The sequence below is a fragment of the Gorilla gorilla genome, chromosome 14 (genome assembly GCF_029281585.2).
Source record: "Gorilla gorilla gorilla isolate KB3781 chromosome 14, NHGRI_mGorGor1-v2.1_pri, whole genome shotgun sequence".
NCBI lineage: Eukaryota > Metazoa > Chordata > Mammalia > Primates > Hominidae > Gorilla > Gorilla gorilla.
In genome coordinates, this window is record NC_073238.2 from 125,230,592 (window position 1) to 125,247,853 (window position 17,262).

General features: G+C 50.9%; 1 protein-coding gene and 1 long non-coding RNA gene across 2 annotated transcripts in view; one reads left to right on the top strand and one right to left on the bottom strand.

Annotated features, from left to right (window-relative positions):
• Positions 1–13,208, top strand: part of COL4A2 (collagen type IV alpha 2 chain) — a 205,353-nt gene extending 192,145 nt beyond the window's left edge. The window contains exons 41-48 of the mRNA XM_004054731.5: positions 1,822–1,938; positions 3,274–3,435; positions 3,536–3,634; positions 4,001–4,147; positions 4,302–4,418; positions 6,608–6,799; positions 8,126–8,412; positions 12,117–13,208. Coding sequence (XP_004054779.5) covers positions 1,822–1,938; positions 3,274–3,435; positions 3,536–3,634; positions 4,001–4,147; positions 4,302–4,418; positions 6,608–6,799; positions 8,126–8,412; positions 12,117–12,374 — 1,379 coding nt within the window. The 3' untranslated portion in view covers positions 12,375–13,208. The remainder of the gene's footprint in view (positions 1–1,821; positions 1,939–3,273; positions 3,436–3,535; positions 3,635–4,000; positions 4,148–4,301; positions 4,419–6,607; positions 6,800–8,125; positions 8,413–12,116) is intronic.
• Positions 1–17,262, bottom strand: part of LOC129526369 (uncharacterized) — a 34,390-nt gene that overhangs the window by 5,009 nt on the left and 12,119 nt on the right. The window lies entirely within an intron of this gene.

The following is a 17,262-nucleotide window of genomic DNA, read 5'->3' on the forward strand; positions in this document are numbered from 1 at the left end:
ACTGGATCATCTAACTCAGGAGTCTGCCATTATTTACTGACACTCACCATCTGTTTCGGGTACTTTGTGACAATAGCTAGAAGCAGTTCAATTGGTGTCATTTTATATCAAACTACAGATGGTGGCTCACTCATGCCCTCAGGGCTAATGAACCCACTTGCGTGTTGTCTGTGATTTGTGAGACAAGCCTCACCTCTCTAAATATTTATCCTGCTGTTTGTTTTGTCCTACTTGGAAACACGCATGAATGGAATCCTTTCCCCTGGGATGGATAATGGATACCAGGATCTTCCAAAGGGAAAATCTCTTCCTGCTGCTGATGCGTGTAGATTAGTCATAAAGCCAGAGGGGAAACAGAAAACCACTGTTGCTACCTTTTCTCATTTTTATAGATTTGCACTGTTCGCCCAGCTCACTATTTCCTGCAGAGCAGAAATGATGCCCTCCTTGCCCACTTGGACATTCTGACATTTTGCAGGGTTCTAATACTAATCTTGGTCCCCAGCCCCAGGAAAAACAAAAGGCTGAAGGTGCTTAGGAGAGAAAGTAGACTTAATCCACCCAGACTCAAGTCCACACTGATTTCTACCCACCACTGCCCTACAGCACATAAAGCTCCATTAGTGTCTTGTTGGCTGACAGCACAGGGAGGAGTGGAATTTCCACAGATTTCCTTATGTGGCCATTTCCCTCTTACTCTCCTACTAGTGCCAAAGAGCTCCAGCCTTTGACCCAAAAACTGTTGGTTCTCATTATTCACAGTGGTTATGTTCTGAAGTCACCAAGAACACTGACTTAGTGAATACTGAACCGTTGCTCCTAGGGGAAATACAAGGCTAAGTTCCTGCAAGCCTCTGCTCACAAGATGTTTGTCAATGATCAATATATAAGCTGGTTTTCTGTGTAACGGCACCTTGTTTAGTGTGGATTGCTGATTCAGAAACAGTCAACATGCACTCTCACTCGTGCCTGAATGCAGCTTCTCTTACATATGTGTTTCTCCATAAGGGACTTCACAGCCTTCTTGCACTTACCAACAGTAGGATGCACTTCAACACAATACATGGGGGGCATTTGAAACAGCAAAATCACCAGCATAAAGCACAAAAATGTGGAAAACAGGGCACTACAGAGACCAAGACAAGGACACGTGTGTGCAGTATGAGCTGCAGCAAGAAGGCAGGAGCGTCACCTTGCTGGACCTCAGCTGGGACTCATTTTGCCTCTGTGTATATCTGTGAATGCCAGTGTTGATTTGGGGGGGATTCCAAGTGAGTTTTAGTGAGTGGACAAATTGGGAAACACAGAATCTGTGAATAATGAGGACCAACTCTATCCAAGCTGGGATCCGAGGCACTGGAGGACAGCCGCAGGGAGGGTTGACAATACTGATGTCAATTGTAAGCCTCATTTGCAATTTTTCAACCTTCTGTCCATCACCTGTGCTGACCACTGTCCACACATATCAGGATCAGAGTCTGAGCAGCTGTGCCTCGCCTGGTGCTGAGGCTCCATCTAAGTCTGATCGGGCAGTGCCTTGGGGAAGTCGAGCACAGGCAGACAGGATCCCAGTGGAGGGCTCCTCACAGGAGAAAGGCTGGGGTGGGGGAGGGGTTCACAAAACCCCTGCCCCCCCAACCCCGCCCTGAGGGCCTCCCCAGCCACACCATGAGATGTTCCTTGGCCTGAGGGCACCTCCCATCGCTGTCTCCTCGCTCACTAGGCTCTGGTCCACCACAGGTGATGGTGTGGAGGGAAAACAGTAGATTTGAAAAGTTGGGTGCTAATGCTGAAAATAATTTCTTCTGTTTTCATCCTAAGGGGAACGAGGCCCACCTGGGAGTCCAGGACTTCAGGGATTCCCTGGCATCACACCCCCTTCCAACATCTCTGGGGCACCTGGTGACAAAGGGGCGCCAGGGATATTTGGCCTGAAAGGTAAGCAGGACTTATACATCTGTGCTTCAACATCTCTAGGGGCAGGAGCTGGCAATGGCCCACTTAATCTAGGGGGAGAACAGACGTTCATTTCCACACTGTGCCCAGACTCCGGTCAAAGAGGCAGGAGCCATGATGGCTCCTCCTGTGTCATTTCCATCACCTGCACGACCTGGTCCCCGGGAAGCTGAGACACAGGCCATGTCATTTACTTGCTGTAATAGCAGATATTCAAACTGCAGGGGACTCAGAAATGTGCAGTTTGAACGGCTTTCTTCTTCCTCACTGTATTGTGTTTAGACAAGTATTAAATTTTTTCGCACTTCCTAATCACGAACGAGCTGAATACTGGAAAGAGATGGCGTAAAGATGAAGTCACCCGTCAAACAAGTATTTGTGCGTCAAGGTTCACAGCAGCACTACTCACAAGCACCAAGTGCTGAAAGCAACTCGAGTGTCCATCAGCAGAGGAATTAAGAAGCAAAATGCAGTCAGTATCCACCCAGTACAAGAGGAGTCCGTCTTTTTTGTTTGGTTGTTTTCTTGTTTTTTGTTTTTTGAGACAGCCTTGCTCTGTCACCCAGGCTGGAGTGCAGGGGCACGATCTTAGCTCGCTGCAATCTCCGCCTCCCGGGTTCAAGGAATTTTTGTGCCTCAGCCTCCTGAGTAGCTGGGATTACAGGTGTCCACCACCAAGCCCAGCTGATTTTTGTATTTTTAGTAGAGACAGGGTTTCACCATGTTGGCCAGGCTGGTCTCAAACTCTTGACCTCAAGCAATCCTCCCACCTCGGCCTCCCAAAGTGCTGAGATGACAGGTGTAAGCCACCTTGCCCAGCCTTTATTCGGTCTTAAAAAGAAGGAACTCTTATCACCTGCTACCACCTAGATGACCCTTGAGGGCATTCTGCCGAGTGAAAGAAGCCAGTCACAAAAGGTCGGATTCTGTGATTCCACACATACGAAGCCCCTGAAGTCATCAAATTCATAGAAACAGAAAGTACAATGGCTGTTGCTGAGGGTTGGGGGGAGAGGGACATGGGGAGTGCGTGTATAACGGGGACAGATTTCAGTTTAGGATGAGAAAGTTCTGGAGCTGGTCGGCGGTGAAGGTGAATATATTGAATGCCACTGAGCAGCGCACCTAAAAATGATTAAAATGGTAACTTTTATGTTCTACGTATTTTACGACAATTTTTTAAAAACATAGACAAAGTCATTCCATGCCACAAACTTGCCAGAGACTGTCGCCTGAATGGGTGACTGTGCACCTGACTGCCCCCAGGGGCCTTGGGGTCCTGTTTAAACCCTCCTTTCTTGTCCCTAATGCCAACAGGTTATCGGGGCCCACCAGGGCCACCAGGGTCTGCTGCTCTTCCTGGAAGCAAAGGTGACACAGGGAACCCAGGAGCTCCAGGAACCCCAGGGACCAAAGGATGGGCCGGGGACTCCGGGCCCCAGGGCAGGCCTGGTGTGTTCGGTCTCCCAGGAGAAAAAGGTAACAGTGCCCATGGCCATGGGCCAGCAGCCCTGGCCACAGTGAGAGGAGCCCCCTCCCCACAGACTTTCGTGTCCCTAACGTCTTGTTTGTGTTGCAGGGCCCAGGGGTGAACAAGGCTTCATGGGGAACACTGGACCCACGGGGGCAGTGGGCGACAGAGGCCCCAAGGGACCCAAGGGAGACCCAGGATTCCCTGGTAAGTGACCGTCTGGTACCTGCAGAGCTAGTGGCTCAGCCCAGCCTCTCCAGGCTTGGGGACATCCTGGAGGTCAAACGGCCAGGATCCTCTCTGGCATGGGTCACATGTTGTAAAGAGCAGGGAGGAAACTAAGGCTGTGCCTTGGATGTTGTCATAGGACCTTGGGGAATGGAAAGCTTAATATTCAAACGGCAGGCGCTGAGTCACGGCTCAGGCCCATTAGTGTCTGGCTCATCTCTAGAAAGCACAGTTGTCTGGGAAGCTCCAAAAGAAGCCTCCCCGGGTGAGAAACGCAGTAGCACTCGGAGCAAGAGAGTGGAACGACCTTGTGTGTTTACTGGGGCCTCTCTGTTTCCCTTCCAGGTGCCCCCGGGACTGTGGGAGCCCCCGGAATTGCAGGAATCCCCCAGAAGATTGCCGTCCAACCAGGGACAGTGGGTCCCCAGGGGAGGCGAGGCCCCCCTGGGGCACCGGGGGAGATGGGGCCACAGGGCCCCCCCGGAGAACCAGGTAGAGTGCTGAGCTGGGGCCTGGAGCCCCTCGGGGCTGCCCGGGCAAGGCCAGGGCCTGCTGGCATTGCATCCTCTTGTGTTCTCTTTGTGGATTGCCGGCCATGCCAGGAGTGGTCAGTTTCCAGCCATAACGCTTCTTTGGTGGCTTGCAGGTTTCCGTGGGGCTCCAGGGAAAGCTGGGCCCCAAGGAAGAGGTGGTGTGACTGCTGTTCCCGGCTTCCGGGGAGATGAAGGACCCATAGGCCACCAGGGGCCGATTGGCCAAGAAGGTGAGTGACAGTGGGGAAGGACCTTCCCAGGTCCTAGTGCTCTGGGTCTGACTCACAGACTGTGGTCTGCAGGAAAGGGACACATGAGAGCCCAGAAAAGCCAGAAATGAGGCGCTGCCCCACCCTCCTGCTCCTAATCTGGGCATAGCAGCTACACTCCTGTGCCCAGCAGAACACGTGGCCCCGAGTCCCGGGACAGCCTCCCTCCTTTTCCTGGGACACCTGCGGTGCTGTGGAGTGGGCGGCAGGGATCGGTAGACTTCAAGGGTCAGGATTAGACAAGGAGCCAAAAGAAACCGGCTATTAAAATGTACAAGAGCCGCACTGCAAAGCCCTGTCTTACTTTTTTTTTTTTTTTTTGGACAGAGTCTCGCTCTGTCTCACCCAGGCTGGAGTGCAGTGGCGCAATCTCAGCTCACTGCAGCTTCTGCCTCCCGGGTTCAAGCGATTCTCCTGTCTTAGCCTCCCAAGTAGTTGGGACTACAGGCATGTGCCCCCATACCCAGCTAACTTTTTTGTATTTGTAGTAGAGATGGGGTTTCACCATGTTGGCCAGGCTGGTCTCGAACTCCTGACCTCGAGCGATCCGCCCGCCTTGGCCTCCCAAAGTGCTGGGATTACAGGTGTAAGTCACCGTGCCTGGTCGTCTTACTTATTTTTTAAAATTATTTGCACATATGCGGAATGAAACAGGCCAGGAATAACAGCTATTCATGAAAAAAAAAAAAACCTCAAAATTTGTCTTAATCAACCTGAGCTCAGTTTGAGCCAATGGTCTGAGCATTAAAATTAAAATTAAAATTAAACATAGGGGCCGGGCACGGTGGCTCACGCCTGTAATCCCAGCACTTTGGGAGGCTGAGGTGGGCGGATCACAAGGTCAGGAGATCGAGACCATCCTGGCTAACACAGTGAAACCCCATCTCTACTAAAAATACAAAAAATTAGCCGGGCGTGGTGGCGGGCGCCAGTAGTCCCAGCTACTCGGGAGGCTGAGGCAGGAGAATGGCCTCAACCCAGGAGGTGGAGGTTGCAATGAGCCGAGATCACGCCACTGCACTCCAGCCTGGGGGACAGAGCGAAACTCCGTCTCAAAAAAAAAAAAAGAAAATTAAACATGGGTAGTACTATTGGTGTCCAAGCCAAAGGAAATAGCAATCCCTGCCCCTGGGGACAGATCCGCAGCCGGCAAATTATGGGTAGCGTGGGGTGCACCTGAAAACAAATGCCAGCAAATGGGAGCCCGCCCAGGGTAGGAGACAAGCTAGGGATGGTGGAGGGGAAGTGTCCTGGGAGAAAGGGCCATGACCGTGGGTGTCCCTTGGAAGGGGAGGGGACAATGGGAGAAAGGTTCACCGGGGATAGCTGAGAAATATTCACAGAGCTGCTGTACTGGAGGCAGATGAGCCACCCCAGTGTGCTCCTCGGGTAGGAGTTACAGGAGGCTGCACGCAGAAAGAACATTCTAACCCAGGCTGTGGTCAAGTGCACAGTCAGCGTGGCCTGCGATGAGCTACGTCTCCTGGAAGTGTCCAGCGGAGGGAGGCCACTGCTGGGGGTGGGGGCTGGCCTGCGATACTCCTCCGGACACTTCCAACGCCAGGCACGTTGGGCACACCCTGAGGGGCACACGCCTACCTATGGCTGACTGAGTCTTTTATGGAAAGGACCCCTCCTCTGTGCCCAGTGCCCTCACTGCCATCATTTCATGCTACTGAGCACAAAGTGTAGATCAAATCCTTCCCAAGAGTCTCCTGATCTCAACAGACTGAGCCCCAAGATCTGGGGAAGGAGAGCGATGGTTCTAGGCGCACCTGGAAACTGCCCTGCACTCCTGGGTCCTGAGGTTTCTGTGGGGCGGCTGTCAAGGGAGCTGCTCTCTCTCTCTTTCTCGGGCTGCAGGTGCACCAGGCCGTCCACTCTCTCTCTCTCTCAGGCTGCAGGTGCACCAGGCCGTCCACTCTCTCTCTCTCTCGGGCTGCAGGTGCACCAGGCCGTCCACTCTCTCTCTCTCTCGGGCTGTAGGTGCACCAGGCCGTCCACTCTCTCTCTCTCTCGGGCTGCAGGTGCACCAGGCCGTCCACTCTCTCTCTCTCTCAGGCTGTAGGTGCACCAGGCCGTCCACTCTCTCTCTTTCTCGGGCTGCAGGTGCACCAGGCCGTCCACTCTCTCTCTTTCTTGGGCTGCAGGTGCACCAGGCCGTCCAGGGAGCCCGGGCCTGCCGGGTATGCCAGGCCGCAGCGTCAGCATCGGCTACCTCCTGGTGAAGCACAGCCAGACGGACCAGGAGCCCATGTGCCCGGTGGGCATGAACAAGCTCTGGAGTGGATACAGCCTGCTGTACTTCGAGGGCCAGGAGAAGGCGCACAACCAGGACCTGGGTAGGTACCTCCCACCTGGCCCCCGTTGCCTGCTCAGGGCTGGCCTGGAAGTGGCCAAGATCAAAGGGCCACAGCGAGACTCCCAAACCCTCCACGGCTGATAAGTTCCCCTGACGGAAGGGTCCACCTACATTCCTCGAGTGCAGAAAGATTAAAACGGCCTTTGAAGCAGAAGGCTTACAAAGCCCTTAAACCTCAGGACCTTAACACAGGGACCTGCCTTTTAACCTGGTATTGACTTCCGCAGGCTCCCATGTGACCCGTCTGACCCCCGACCCCTCTCCAGTGGAGACCACCAATTACTTCACCTCCTTGTTTTTGACCCAAGTTCTGTAGACTTGGAGTCAGGCAGGGGCCATGAGGGGCTGGGGTTCATGTAAGACTCTCCCATACAGCCCCCCCAGGAAAATGGACCCATGGACACGTGTGCATGCTCTTATTTAAGGAAGCCTTTGAAAGGCATTAACGTGACTTCGAATACAGAAAATGCAATACACACAAATTACAAGTGGAGGTAGCTTAGTCTGAGGTCCTCTTTGAGGGGGTGATGGGAAGGGTCTCTGGGACACTGGCTGTGTTCTGCCTCCTCGGTGCAGGTTACATCAGGCGTTCTGCCCCCGGGAAGCATGGAGCTGGCTCATGGTGCCTTCACATTCCTGCCTGTGCACCCCACCTCCACAATGAGTTTCTAAAGAACAATGGGGCAAAGGCCGCCAAGGATAAGGGCCAAAAATAGATCTAGGAACAGGGCCAAGGAGGCAGGCCTAGCACTGGGCATGTTTGCTAAAGGTGGCTGCACTTCTGGGTCTGAGCTTTTCAGCAATCCATGTGAAGAGGGAAACCTGCTTAGCTGCAGCATTCGTTGTGGCCAGGAGATAAAGGCTATCTTAGTCTCCAGAAGCAATAAGGCTACATGGAAGGGAGAAGGGCCAGGACTCCTTCTGGGGTGGCTCCTTGGGGTCAAAGAGCGACCCCTTGGAGGCCATCAGAGTTTTCTTGGGGCCAGTGCTGTTAAGACCCCACTAAGGTAAGGCTCACCCAAAATGCTATTCCATGAAGACGCCACTCCCTGGTGATCCAACTTGGCCCAGTATGTGTGAGAACTTGTAGAAGAACAGAGCTGTTCCAAAATGCCAGTGGAGTCTGATCAAAAAGAGAAAAAGAAAGAAATTGGGAAGCCTTAGCCTGGCCCTCCAGTAGGTGGCTGAACTCCACCAGGTGCCCTGGGGCAAGTCCATGACACACAGCCTCCTGGGCCTGGCTGGGGCTGGCAGGTGCGTCTTCTAGCCACACTGCACTGTGATCTCATGACCTCTCCTTCCACAGGGCTGGCGGGCTCCTGCCTGGCGCGGTTCAGCACCATGCCCTTCCTGTACTGCAACCCTGGTGATGTCTGCTACTATGCCAGCCGGAACGACAAGTCCTACTGGCTCTCTACCACTGCGCCGCTGCCCATGATGCCTGTGGCCGAGGACGAGATCAAGCCCTACATCAGCCGCTGCTCTGTGTGTGAGGCCCCAGCCGTTGCCATCGCGGTCCACAGTCAGGATGTCTCCATCCCACACTGCCCAGCTGGGTGGCGGAGTTTGTGGATTGGATATTCCTTCCTCATGGTATGTGGTATTTGCCCAGTTCCCCTCCCCAACCACACCCTGCTGGGGACACAGCAAGAACAGATGCCTTTGTAAGAATAATCAGACAGGGCAGTTCAGGGTGTGCACTGCACAAGGGTAGTTGGCCCAGGAAGCGAGTGAGAGCTGGAATACAGCTTACACTTTGCTAACTGAGCCACATGCTGGGCACAGGGCTTCCTCCACCCAGAAAAGGCTCATTAATTTGCCACCAGGCCTTTGTAAGGAGTGTAACCAGGACGAACTTGCCTGTTATCCGTCTTACTAGGTACAACACCAACACCAAAGGTGCAGCTGCTTTGGGTTTACCAGAAGTCTAAATATATGGAAGACTTTTCTCTAGAATCCTGACCTTATTTAGAATCTATCTGGAACGTAGAATACCCTGAAGAAATACCTATTAACTGGCTGGCTTAAAATGGATATATATTCGTGAGGAAAATTCTGGAATACCTTTGGATATAAAATAGAGAGCCTGTGGACACTTTGAAAGCCAGGAGAAGGTGCACAACCAGGACCTGGGAAGGCACCGCCCACCCTTCCGGATCGCCTTTGGGTATAAAATAGAGAACCCTCAGCTTTGGCCAGATTAGGTTTAGCTTAACCTCCAGGGGAGAGGCCATAGCACCATAGTGTCTCTTGCAATACTGCCTATTAAAGCAGAGGCTCCTCAACTTGGAATAGGGTCCCGTCCCGATAAATTCATTGTAAGACGAAGATATTGTAAGTTGAAAGTGCGTTTTCAATTTATGATGGGTTTATCTGGATGTAACCCCACCAAAAATCAAATAGTGAATTGAATACATATTGCTTTTGCACCATCGAAAACTCAAAAATCCTAAGTCTAACCATGGTAAATCAGGGACCATCTGTATACTATTGTAGGGAGAAAAGAAAGTCTCACTGAGGACAGTGGGTCTTCCAGTGAGTTTATTTATATGCATTATAACTGTCATAACTCCAGCTATATGGATTGGATGCCCAGCATGTTAAATATTTCATAAATTATATATATATATATATATACACAACATAAAATATAAATTACATAGTGATTGCTAATCTTTCAAAACAACAGGAAAAAAAATTCGGATTCTAGGAAAGGAAGGAAAAGATAAACAAATATTGGCATTTTAATAGGTATTGTTGCTATGATAAGTTGGAGCAACAGGATGCTAAATCCTGGGCAGGGACAGGCACAATTTCTACCTTTCCAGAAGCTTATCATGGAAGGTGACTTTGGAGCAACCTTCTTTTGTTTCACAGTGACCTTCAGGGTGCCCCTGTGTCATGGAGGAAGTAAGCTTTGGTTGCTCCTATTTTTTTCACTCCCATTGTTAAATTCAAAATAAATGAGCCTCTCCCTTGTGAAGGGCATGATTACACAGTATCCAGAAAGGTCAGGCATCCCCTGTTCCGTTAGCATCAGGTTTCAAATGACTGTCACGAGATAAGCAGACATTATCCTCTGCACACATAACTCTCTGCTTACATAAATGGCTGACAGCCCCAGCAAGCCTGGAACTTGACATCCCCAAAAGGCAAGGGTTGAGACGGCTCCTGGGTCAGGACAGATGGGCCAGAAGTACCTTGACTTCTGAGAACAACAGAAAGTCCCCCTTGGCCCTGACAATGGATAAGTGAGCAGACACATCTTTGTACTGGAGATGTGCCCCCTCCAGATGTGCCCTGACTGCCGTCTAGGAGGCAGGACCTAAACCAAGACAGCTGTGTGCCTCGTCTGCACTTTAAATACTCTTTGATCCCTTCTGTGTGGTGACAAGCATATGGTACCACTAGGGCTGCTGGCATCTCAGCATAATAAGAGCTGACTTTGGAGAGGAGAGGACAGCTCGGCTGAGAGCAACTGCCCCACCGTCCCCAGTGGGTACGCAGAAGGCGAGAGCAGTGCTGAGGCTAGCGCCTGGCTCACCCTTCTTTTGTCCGTGAAGATGGGTGGCCCCAGAAGATGCATTTTCTGCATTCCCTACAAGCGAGTGCCATGTGGGAGGGAGGACGAGGGCAGAGCCCCGGATGCAGACTGCAGCAGCAAAAGTCAATTTTCCTCCCCTCCCCTCGGTGGCCTCTCTCAAAGCTACTCTGGCGGAGGCTACAAGTATCTAGCCAGCCGTTATTTTAGTTCCTCTTTTTTCAATTCTGGCTACTATCTGGAGCCCTCACAGCCCCTTCTCCAGGTCAGCCTGTCGTCCAGGCAATTCTCTTAAGATACATGAGCTGCTATGAGTACCAAAGCCAGAGGTTTGTCCACTGAGAGAAGCACATTGGAAAGGGTGCGTGTGCCTGGACTGTGTGCACCTAGGCATGTGTGTGCACAGGGGTGTGTACACAAGCATGCACTATGTGTGTGTACATGTGTGCATTTGTGTGTGTGCATGAGTGTACACCATGTGTGTGCATGTGTGCATGTATGCATGTGTGTGTGTGCAGCAAACTCAGCTCTTACCTGGCTGGTGCCAGCCTCTAAGACTTCTCACATTGTGCTCCCTTCTGACCTCGTTCTGGGAGTCCCGGGTGTCTCCTTTGGGCAGCTCCCAGCATGGCCTCAGCTCCTTCAGACCAAAGTGAAGCCGGAGGTGCCCTGGAGGACGTCTCCACTTCTTATTACCTGCTCATTAGCAGACAAGAGCAGGCAGCTCAGGGCTGGACAGGCTTCTGCCTTATGTGAGCAGAACACTTTTTAAAGGTTTTTTGGGTTTTTTTGTATTTAAAGGAAAGCTTAAACTGGGGGCCCTGCCCAAATATATCATAGTACAGCCCCATTTTTCCCTGCAAACTGAACTGAGATATTTCTATTCTAAGTAAACAGATTCCAAAGCCCACTTACCACTCAAAGCCTGCTCAGCCAAGCCAAATGGCCCTTATACACCAACTCTGGGATCCAGGAGGCCTGCCGTGCGCTTCCATAAAGGCTAAACATGTTGATGCAACAGAAAGTAGAACTTTAAAATGAAAAAAAAAAAAATAAGGCTTCCTTGAAGACCTCAGCCATCTCCCAGCCAGCCTCAGAATCAACTATTTAACAACCTCTGATTGAAAAAATGTATTTAATTACACAAGTAATACATATTTATTGTGAAAAATCACCAAGTACAGATTTAAAAAAAAATAACTAAAACCACTCATCTTTCCTCCCTGATCATCAGCATTTTCAGAGAAGGGGCTGGGAGGGCCTGGCTGGGTGATTATTTTTAACTTATTAGCCTCAGATGCCAGCCTACATCTTAATTTTATTTTTTTCTTCTAAAAAGAGTAAACATTGTGTTATCTCTTCTGCCAGGTATTTTTCTTTGAATGGATGATTAGGTAGATGTTTGTTTTGTTTTGTTACTGAAATGCAGTTGATTATATCTACCGCTCGGATCTGCTGTCACGGCTTTAGTTCTTACCGAACGGCCAGCCTGGCTGTGAATTAGCGTCCATGCAGCTGCCTCTGCAGCACGTCCTAGTGCCTGGGGCTGCCTCCTGCAGGGGGCCCAGGTGTATTTCACCAGCCCCCTCTTGCTGAAGGTGCGTTCGCGAGGATGCTTCATGTCCGTATTGACACAGATGGACGGTCATGGTTTGCTGTTCAGTAAAAACAAACGCACAGAAGAGGGCTATGCCCTGACCCCGTGCCACCTGCAGCCTGTGATTCCTAACCCTGTCCTGCCCCCTTCTCTGTGCAGCACACGGCGGCGGGAGACGAAGGCGGTGGCCAGTCACTGGTGTCTCCGGGCAGCTGTCTAGAGGACTTCCGCGCCACACCATTCATCGAGTGCAATGGAGGCCGCGGCACCTGCCACTACTACGCCAACAAGTACAGCTTCTGGCTGACCACCATTCCCGAGCAGAGCTTCCAGGGCTCGCCCTCCGCCGACACGCTCAAGGCCGGCCTCATCCGCACGCACATCAGCCGCTGCCAGGTGTGCATGAAGAACCTGTGAGCCGGCGCGTGCCAGGAAGGGCCATTTTGGTGCTTATTCTTAACTTATTACCTCAGGTGCCAACCCAAAAATTGGTTTTATTTTTTTCTTAAAAAAAAAGTCTACCAAAGGAATTTGCATCCAGCAGCAGCACTTAGACCTGCCAGCCACTGTCATCGAGCGGGTGCAAGCACTCGGGGTCCCTGCAGGGCAAGCCCTGCCCATAGAAAGCCAGGAGCAGCCCTGGCCCCCATCACCCCTGCTAGACGCACCGCCTGGAGGCACAGCTAACCACTTCGCACACACCCATGTAACCACTGCACTTTCCAATGCCACAGACAACTCACATTGTTCAACTCCCTTCTCGGGGTGGGACAGACGAGACAACAGCACACAGGCAGCCAGCCGTGGCCAGAGGCTCGAGGGGCTCAGGGGCTCAGGCACCTGTCCCCACATGAGGGCCCCGTGGGTGGGCCTGGCCCTGCTTTCTACGCCAATGTTATGCCAGCTCTATGTTCTCCCAAATACCGTTGATGTGAATTATCTTAAAGGCAAAACTGTGCTCTTTATTTTAAAAAAACACTGATAGTCACACTGCGGTAGGTCATTCTTTTGCCACATCCCTATAGACCACTGGGTTTGGCAAAACTCAGGCAGAAGTGGAGCCCTTTCTAGACATCCTTGTCAGCCTTGCTACTTGAAGGTACACCCCATAGGGTCGGAGGTGCTGTCCCCACTGCCCCACATTGTCCCTGAGATTTAACCCCTCCACTGCTGGGGGTGAGCTGTACTCTTCTGACTACCCCCTCCTGTGTAACGACTACAAAATAAAACTTGGTTCTGAATATTTTTAAACCCCGAGTTGTTGACTGCCTTAATCTCGTGTCCATAGAGCAAAACGTCTGCTCAGATGGATGCGAGGCACAGCGTCCGCCCACACTGCTGTTTTTATCCATCTCAGTAGAGTTGAACCCATTCGTGGTATTACAGCCATTTCTCAGGGAATGTGTTTGTTTATAACTCACTAATGCTTACAGAAAACACCCCAACCAGAACATGCGTGCTGGCTCATGCCTGTAATCCCAACACTTTGGGAGGCCGAGGCAGCTGGATCACCTGAGGTCAGGAGTTCGAGACCAGCCTGGCCAACATGGTGAAACCCCGTCTCTACTAAAAACATAAAAATTTTCCGGTGATTGTAATCTCAGCTACTCAGGAGGCTGAGGCAGGAGAATCACTTGAGGTTGCAGTGAGCTGAGTGAGCTGAGATCGTGCCATTGCACTCCAGCCTGGGCAACAAAAGTGAAACTCCATCTAAAAAAAAAAAAGAAAAGAAAACACCCGAACCAGCACTCGTGGGAATTTGGAGAAAGGGTACTTCACAAATGTAAGTCGTTCAATTTGTTCCAACATAGGCTGGGTGCAGTGTCTCACATCTGTAATCCCAGCACTTTGGGAGGCTGAGGTGGGAGGATCACTTAAGCCTAGGAGTTTGAGACCAGCCTGGACAATATAGTGAGATCCATGTCTACAAAAAAAAAAGATCCCACATAACTTCCCAAGTCAAAGCTCAGTATTTCAAAGAAACAATCTCCGAGATTCAACTCACAGAGTTTATTCTGACCCTCTGAAATACAATCTCAAATTGAAGTTTTCCTAAGAAAAAGGTTCACAATTATGAAATAAGTATCCTACCTTATAATGTTATTTGAAATAGATACGCAGCTGCCCTGGCTCGTGTTCCCCCAGAAGCTGGCTGAGGCCACGACCTCTACACAGCACGGCTATATGGGAAGGCGATATCAGGAAGCCTGAGTGGGACCTGGAGGGGGTGATACCAGGAAGAAGAAAAGCCAACTCAAGGACATGGGACTAAGGGGGTTACCACTGTGGCCGGTTTAGGCTTGATCCTGCTGGGGATCCACCAAGGAAGGATCCTCAGATGGTCCAGCCATGGCTTGGAAAGGGAAGTGTTCTCCATCAGCTGCGGTCTCGACTGGTCAGGGGTTGCCTGAGGGTGCTAATTCCCTCACACTCCCAGGTGCACCACACACCAGCATGGCTGAGTGGGCTCCTGCCAGATGCCAGGTGGAGGTGGTAGAGAACCAGGCGGAGCTGAGACACGGTGTGTCAGGCCACACCTGCACATGGCCAGTCACCACAGCAATAGCTATAGCAAAACGGTGGGCCCAGAGCGTGTGAGACGGGGATCAAGAGACCAGAGCTTGCAACCACAGCAACTCTAGAAGCTGGGAAGCAACAATTCATTCTAGACTCCACCCCCACTGCCAAGGAGGCAACCACAAAGTGTGCTGTGGTCCTGAAGACCCCTGCTCGACTCGGGGTAGGCTTGATACCTTGTGTGTGGATCACACTTCAGCGTCAGTGCCCAGTGTTAAACATAAAAGAAATGTTTCACCCTAGACCTAAAATAAATGAGAAGACAAAGATCCTCCACAAATAATTGGTTTCCAAAATGTGGATCATAAAATATAAACCAATCACAATTCATAACCCTGACATCTGTGCCAAGGAGCCCACGATCCCGCTGAAGTATAGTGAGTGGAGATGCCTCATCTGGAATCGAACCACTGGACATCCTGCACCTTGAAAATCAGAGCTCTGTCCATGGATCCTGCATGTTGCAAAAGACAGATTTTTTCCAGGCTAGTTTCTTGGTGCCAGGAATAACTGCCCCCTGAGAGCTGAGTGTGCTTGAACCACCCACTAATGATGTGCCACATTTTCCAGAGGGTGGGTGCCCCAAAGTCAGAATCACTTCCACCTCCCAGCTGCTTCAGACAGTGACTTTCAGCACCCCTGGCAGAGATGCTGCCGGAATGCGCATGAAGATGCGTCTGCAGCCATCCTGACTGGGTAGGGGCACCCAGGAAGACTCACAAGCCCTGGAGAGCACATCAGCCTTTAAACCACCCAAGAAGAGCACGTTGGCAAGGATGGCCTGGATGGGTTGCTTCAGTGGGCTGGGCCTGTGGTAAAATGAATCAAAGTACCTGTGCATCAGACTGACATCAGGAGAATGAAATCAGTCACTACACGTGAACGTGCCTAAAGCTGCAGGTATGGATGCGCTCGTACGTGTCCAGGACCTGAGAGGAAGGAGGCAGAGAATCGCTGCAGCCTGGGAGTTCTAAATGTGTTGAGGTTGAGCACTATGATTTAAGATGCACAGTGCAGGGAAGGCAGGAGAATGATTTGGAAAGTAAATTCCATGACATGCTAGACAAGGAAGGGAAGGGTAACACCGAGCTGATCTTAAAGTGACAGACCAAACCCAAGCAGATATCTTGAAGGCAACGAGGGAACAGCATCCTCACCTCCCACACGTGGTACAGCAAGAGCCTCACTCTGCAGACTCAGGAAGGCACCAAGCTACAAATATCTATGAGCTATTTGTATTCATACAGCATAAGTTCAGCTCAGACAATAAAATGTAAGGCTGTCCTTCCCCCTGAGAAATACTCAGTGCTTCTGGTTACACCTGGAGGTGGCTTTTCCTTGAGGCTGCCTTCCTGGAAAAGGGCCATCCACTTGTTTAAAAAGAAAAAACCACAGAAGTTTCAGGAGCTCATTGAAGCCGGTAGGGGAAAGGTGCTATTAATAATATAAGTAATTTGGAAATGAGTGGTGTCTCTAAGAACAAAGGCAAAGAGAACTGCACACAGCATTGTACTCTAGTGGATAAAGTTGTTTCTTGCAGGAGTACCAGTGAACAGTGCTGACACTATAGTCACGCTAAAACTGAACCATTGGTTGGGCGCGGTGGCTCACACCTGTAATCCCACAACAGAGTGAGACTCTGTCTCAAAAAAAAAAAAAGAACCATTAATTAAGCGGATGGTGGATGGTGGCAGCCATGTTTCTCGTTGTTGGAGGAGAATTTACAGCAAAGTGGGGAAATGACACAATGGTTAGAGTCCGAGATATCAGTAGGAACTCAGGTTTAACCTATTATAGACACCTATAGTCACATAAAGAAATATCTGTAGGGGTTAGTACAGACACATGTATTTCTTCACTCTGTCAGCTGAGAGGGCCTGAGAGAAGCAGCCCTGCAGGAGCAGTGAGCACACCCGGCCCCAGATCTGGGATTCTAACACTTCTCCAATAAAAGGACCCAAGGCTCCTCGGGGAGATGGCTGATTCCGAGACGGGGGCAGGAAATATAGACCATGAGACTGGAACATCTTGTAGTGCCAGAAAGTAAGGAAGTGCTCAAATAAAACCCCAAATGGAGACATGTGGAAGGGACACGGGAGCCATCTGAAAGAGCTCCCAAGATGAAGCCATCTGAATAAGAAAGTGAGACAGTATTGGATAACAACCCAAAGAATAAATATCCATGAGTCCATTCTGAGTCCTCAGCCTTCCTCTCTAAGGATGAACTGCTGTTCCCAGCACTCAGCGAGGTCCTCAAGGCTGAACGGTGTCCGAGGGAGAGGGACTTACGGGTGGCACATCTCCTGCACGGCCTGTGCCCAGCTGTGCGGGGCGGCTACAGCTCCGATGTTGATGCACGTGTGTGTGCAGCTGTGCAGTGGCACATGTGGCACACGTACACCCTCCCCAGAAAAGAAGCACCTTTCCTGCTCCTACACCTCCCTGTCAGGCACTTCTCACAATTCTGCCAAAACCAAGGGAGATGAAAAACAAAATGTCACAAAGGCAATGTGCCTTTTTTTTTTTTTTTTTTGAGATGGAGTCTGGCTCTGTTGCCCAGGCTGGAGGCTGGAGTGCAATGGCAGGATCTCGGCTCACTGCAGCCTCCACCTCCTGGGTTCAAGCAATTCTCCTGCCTCAGCCTCCCGAGTAGCTGGGAGAGCTGTGCACCAGCACACCCGGCTATATTTTTTTGTATTTTTTAACAAAGATGGGGTTTCATCATGCT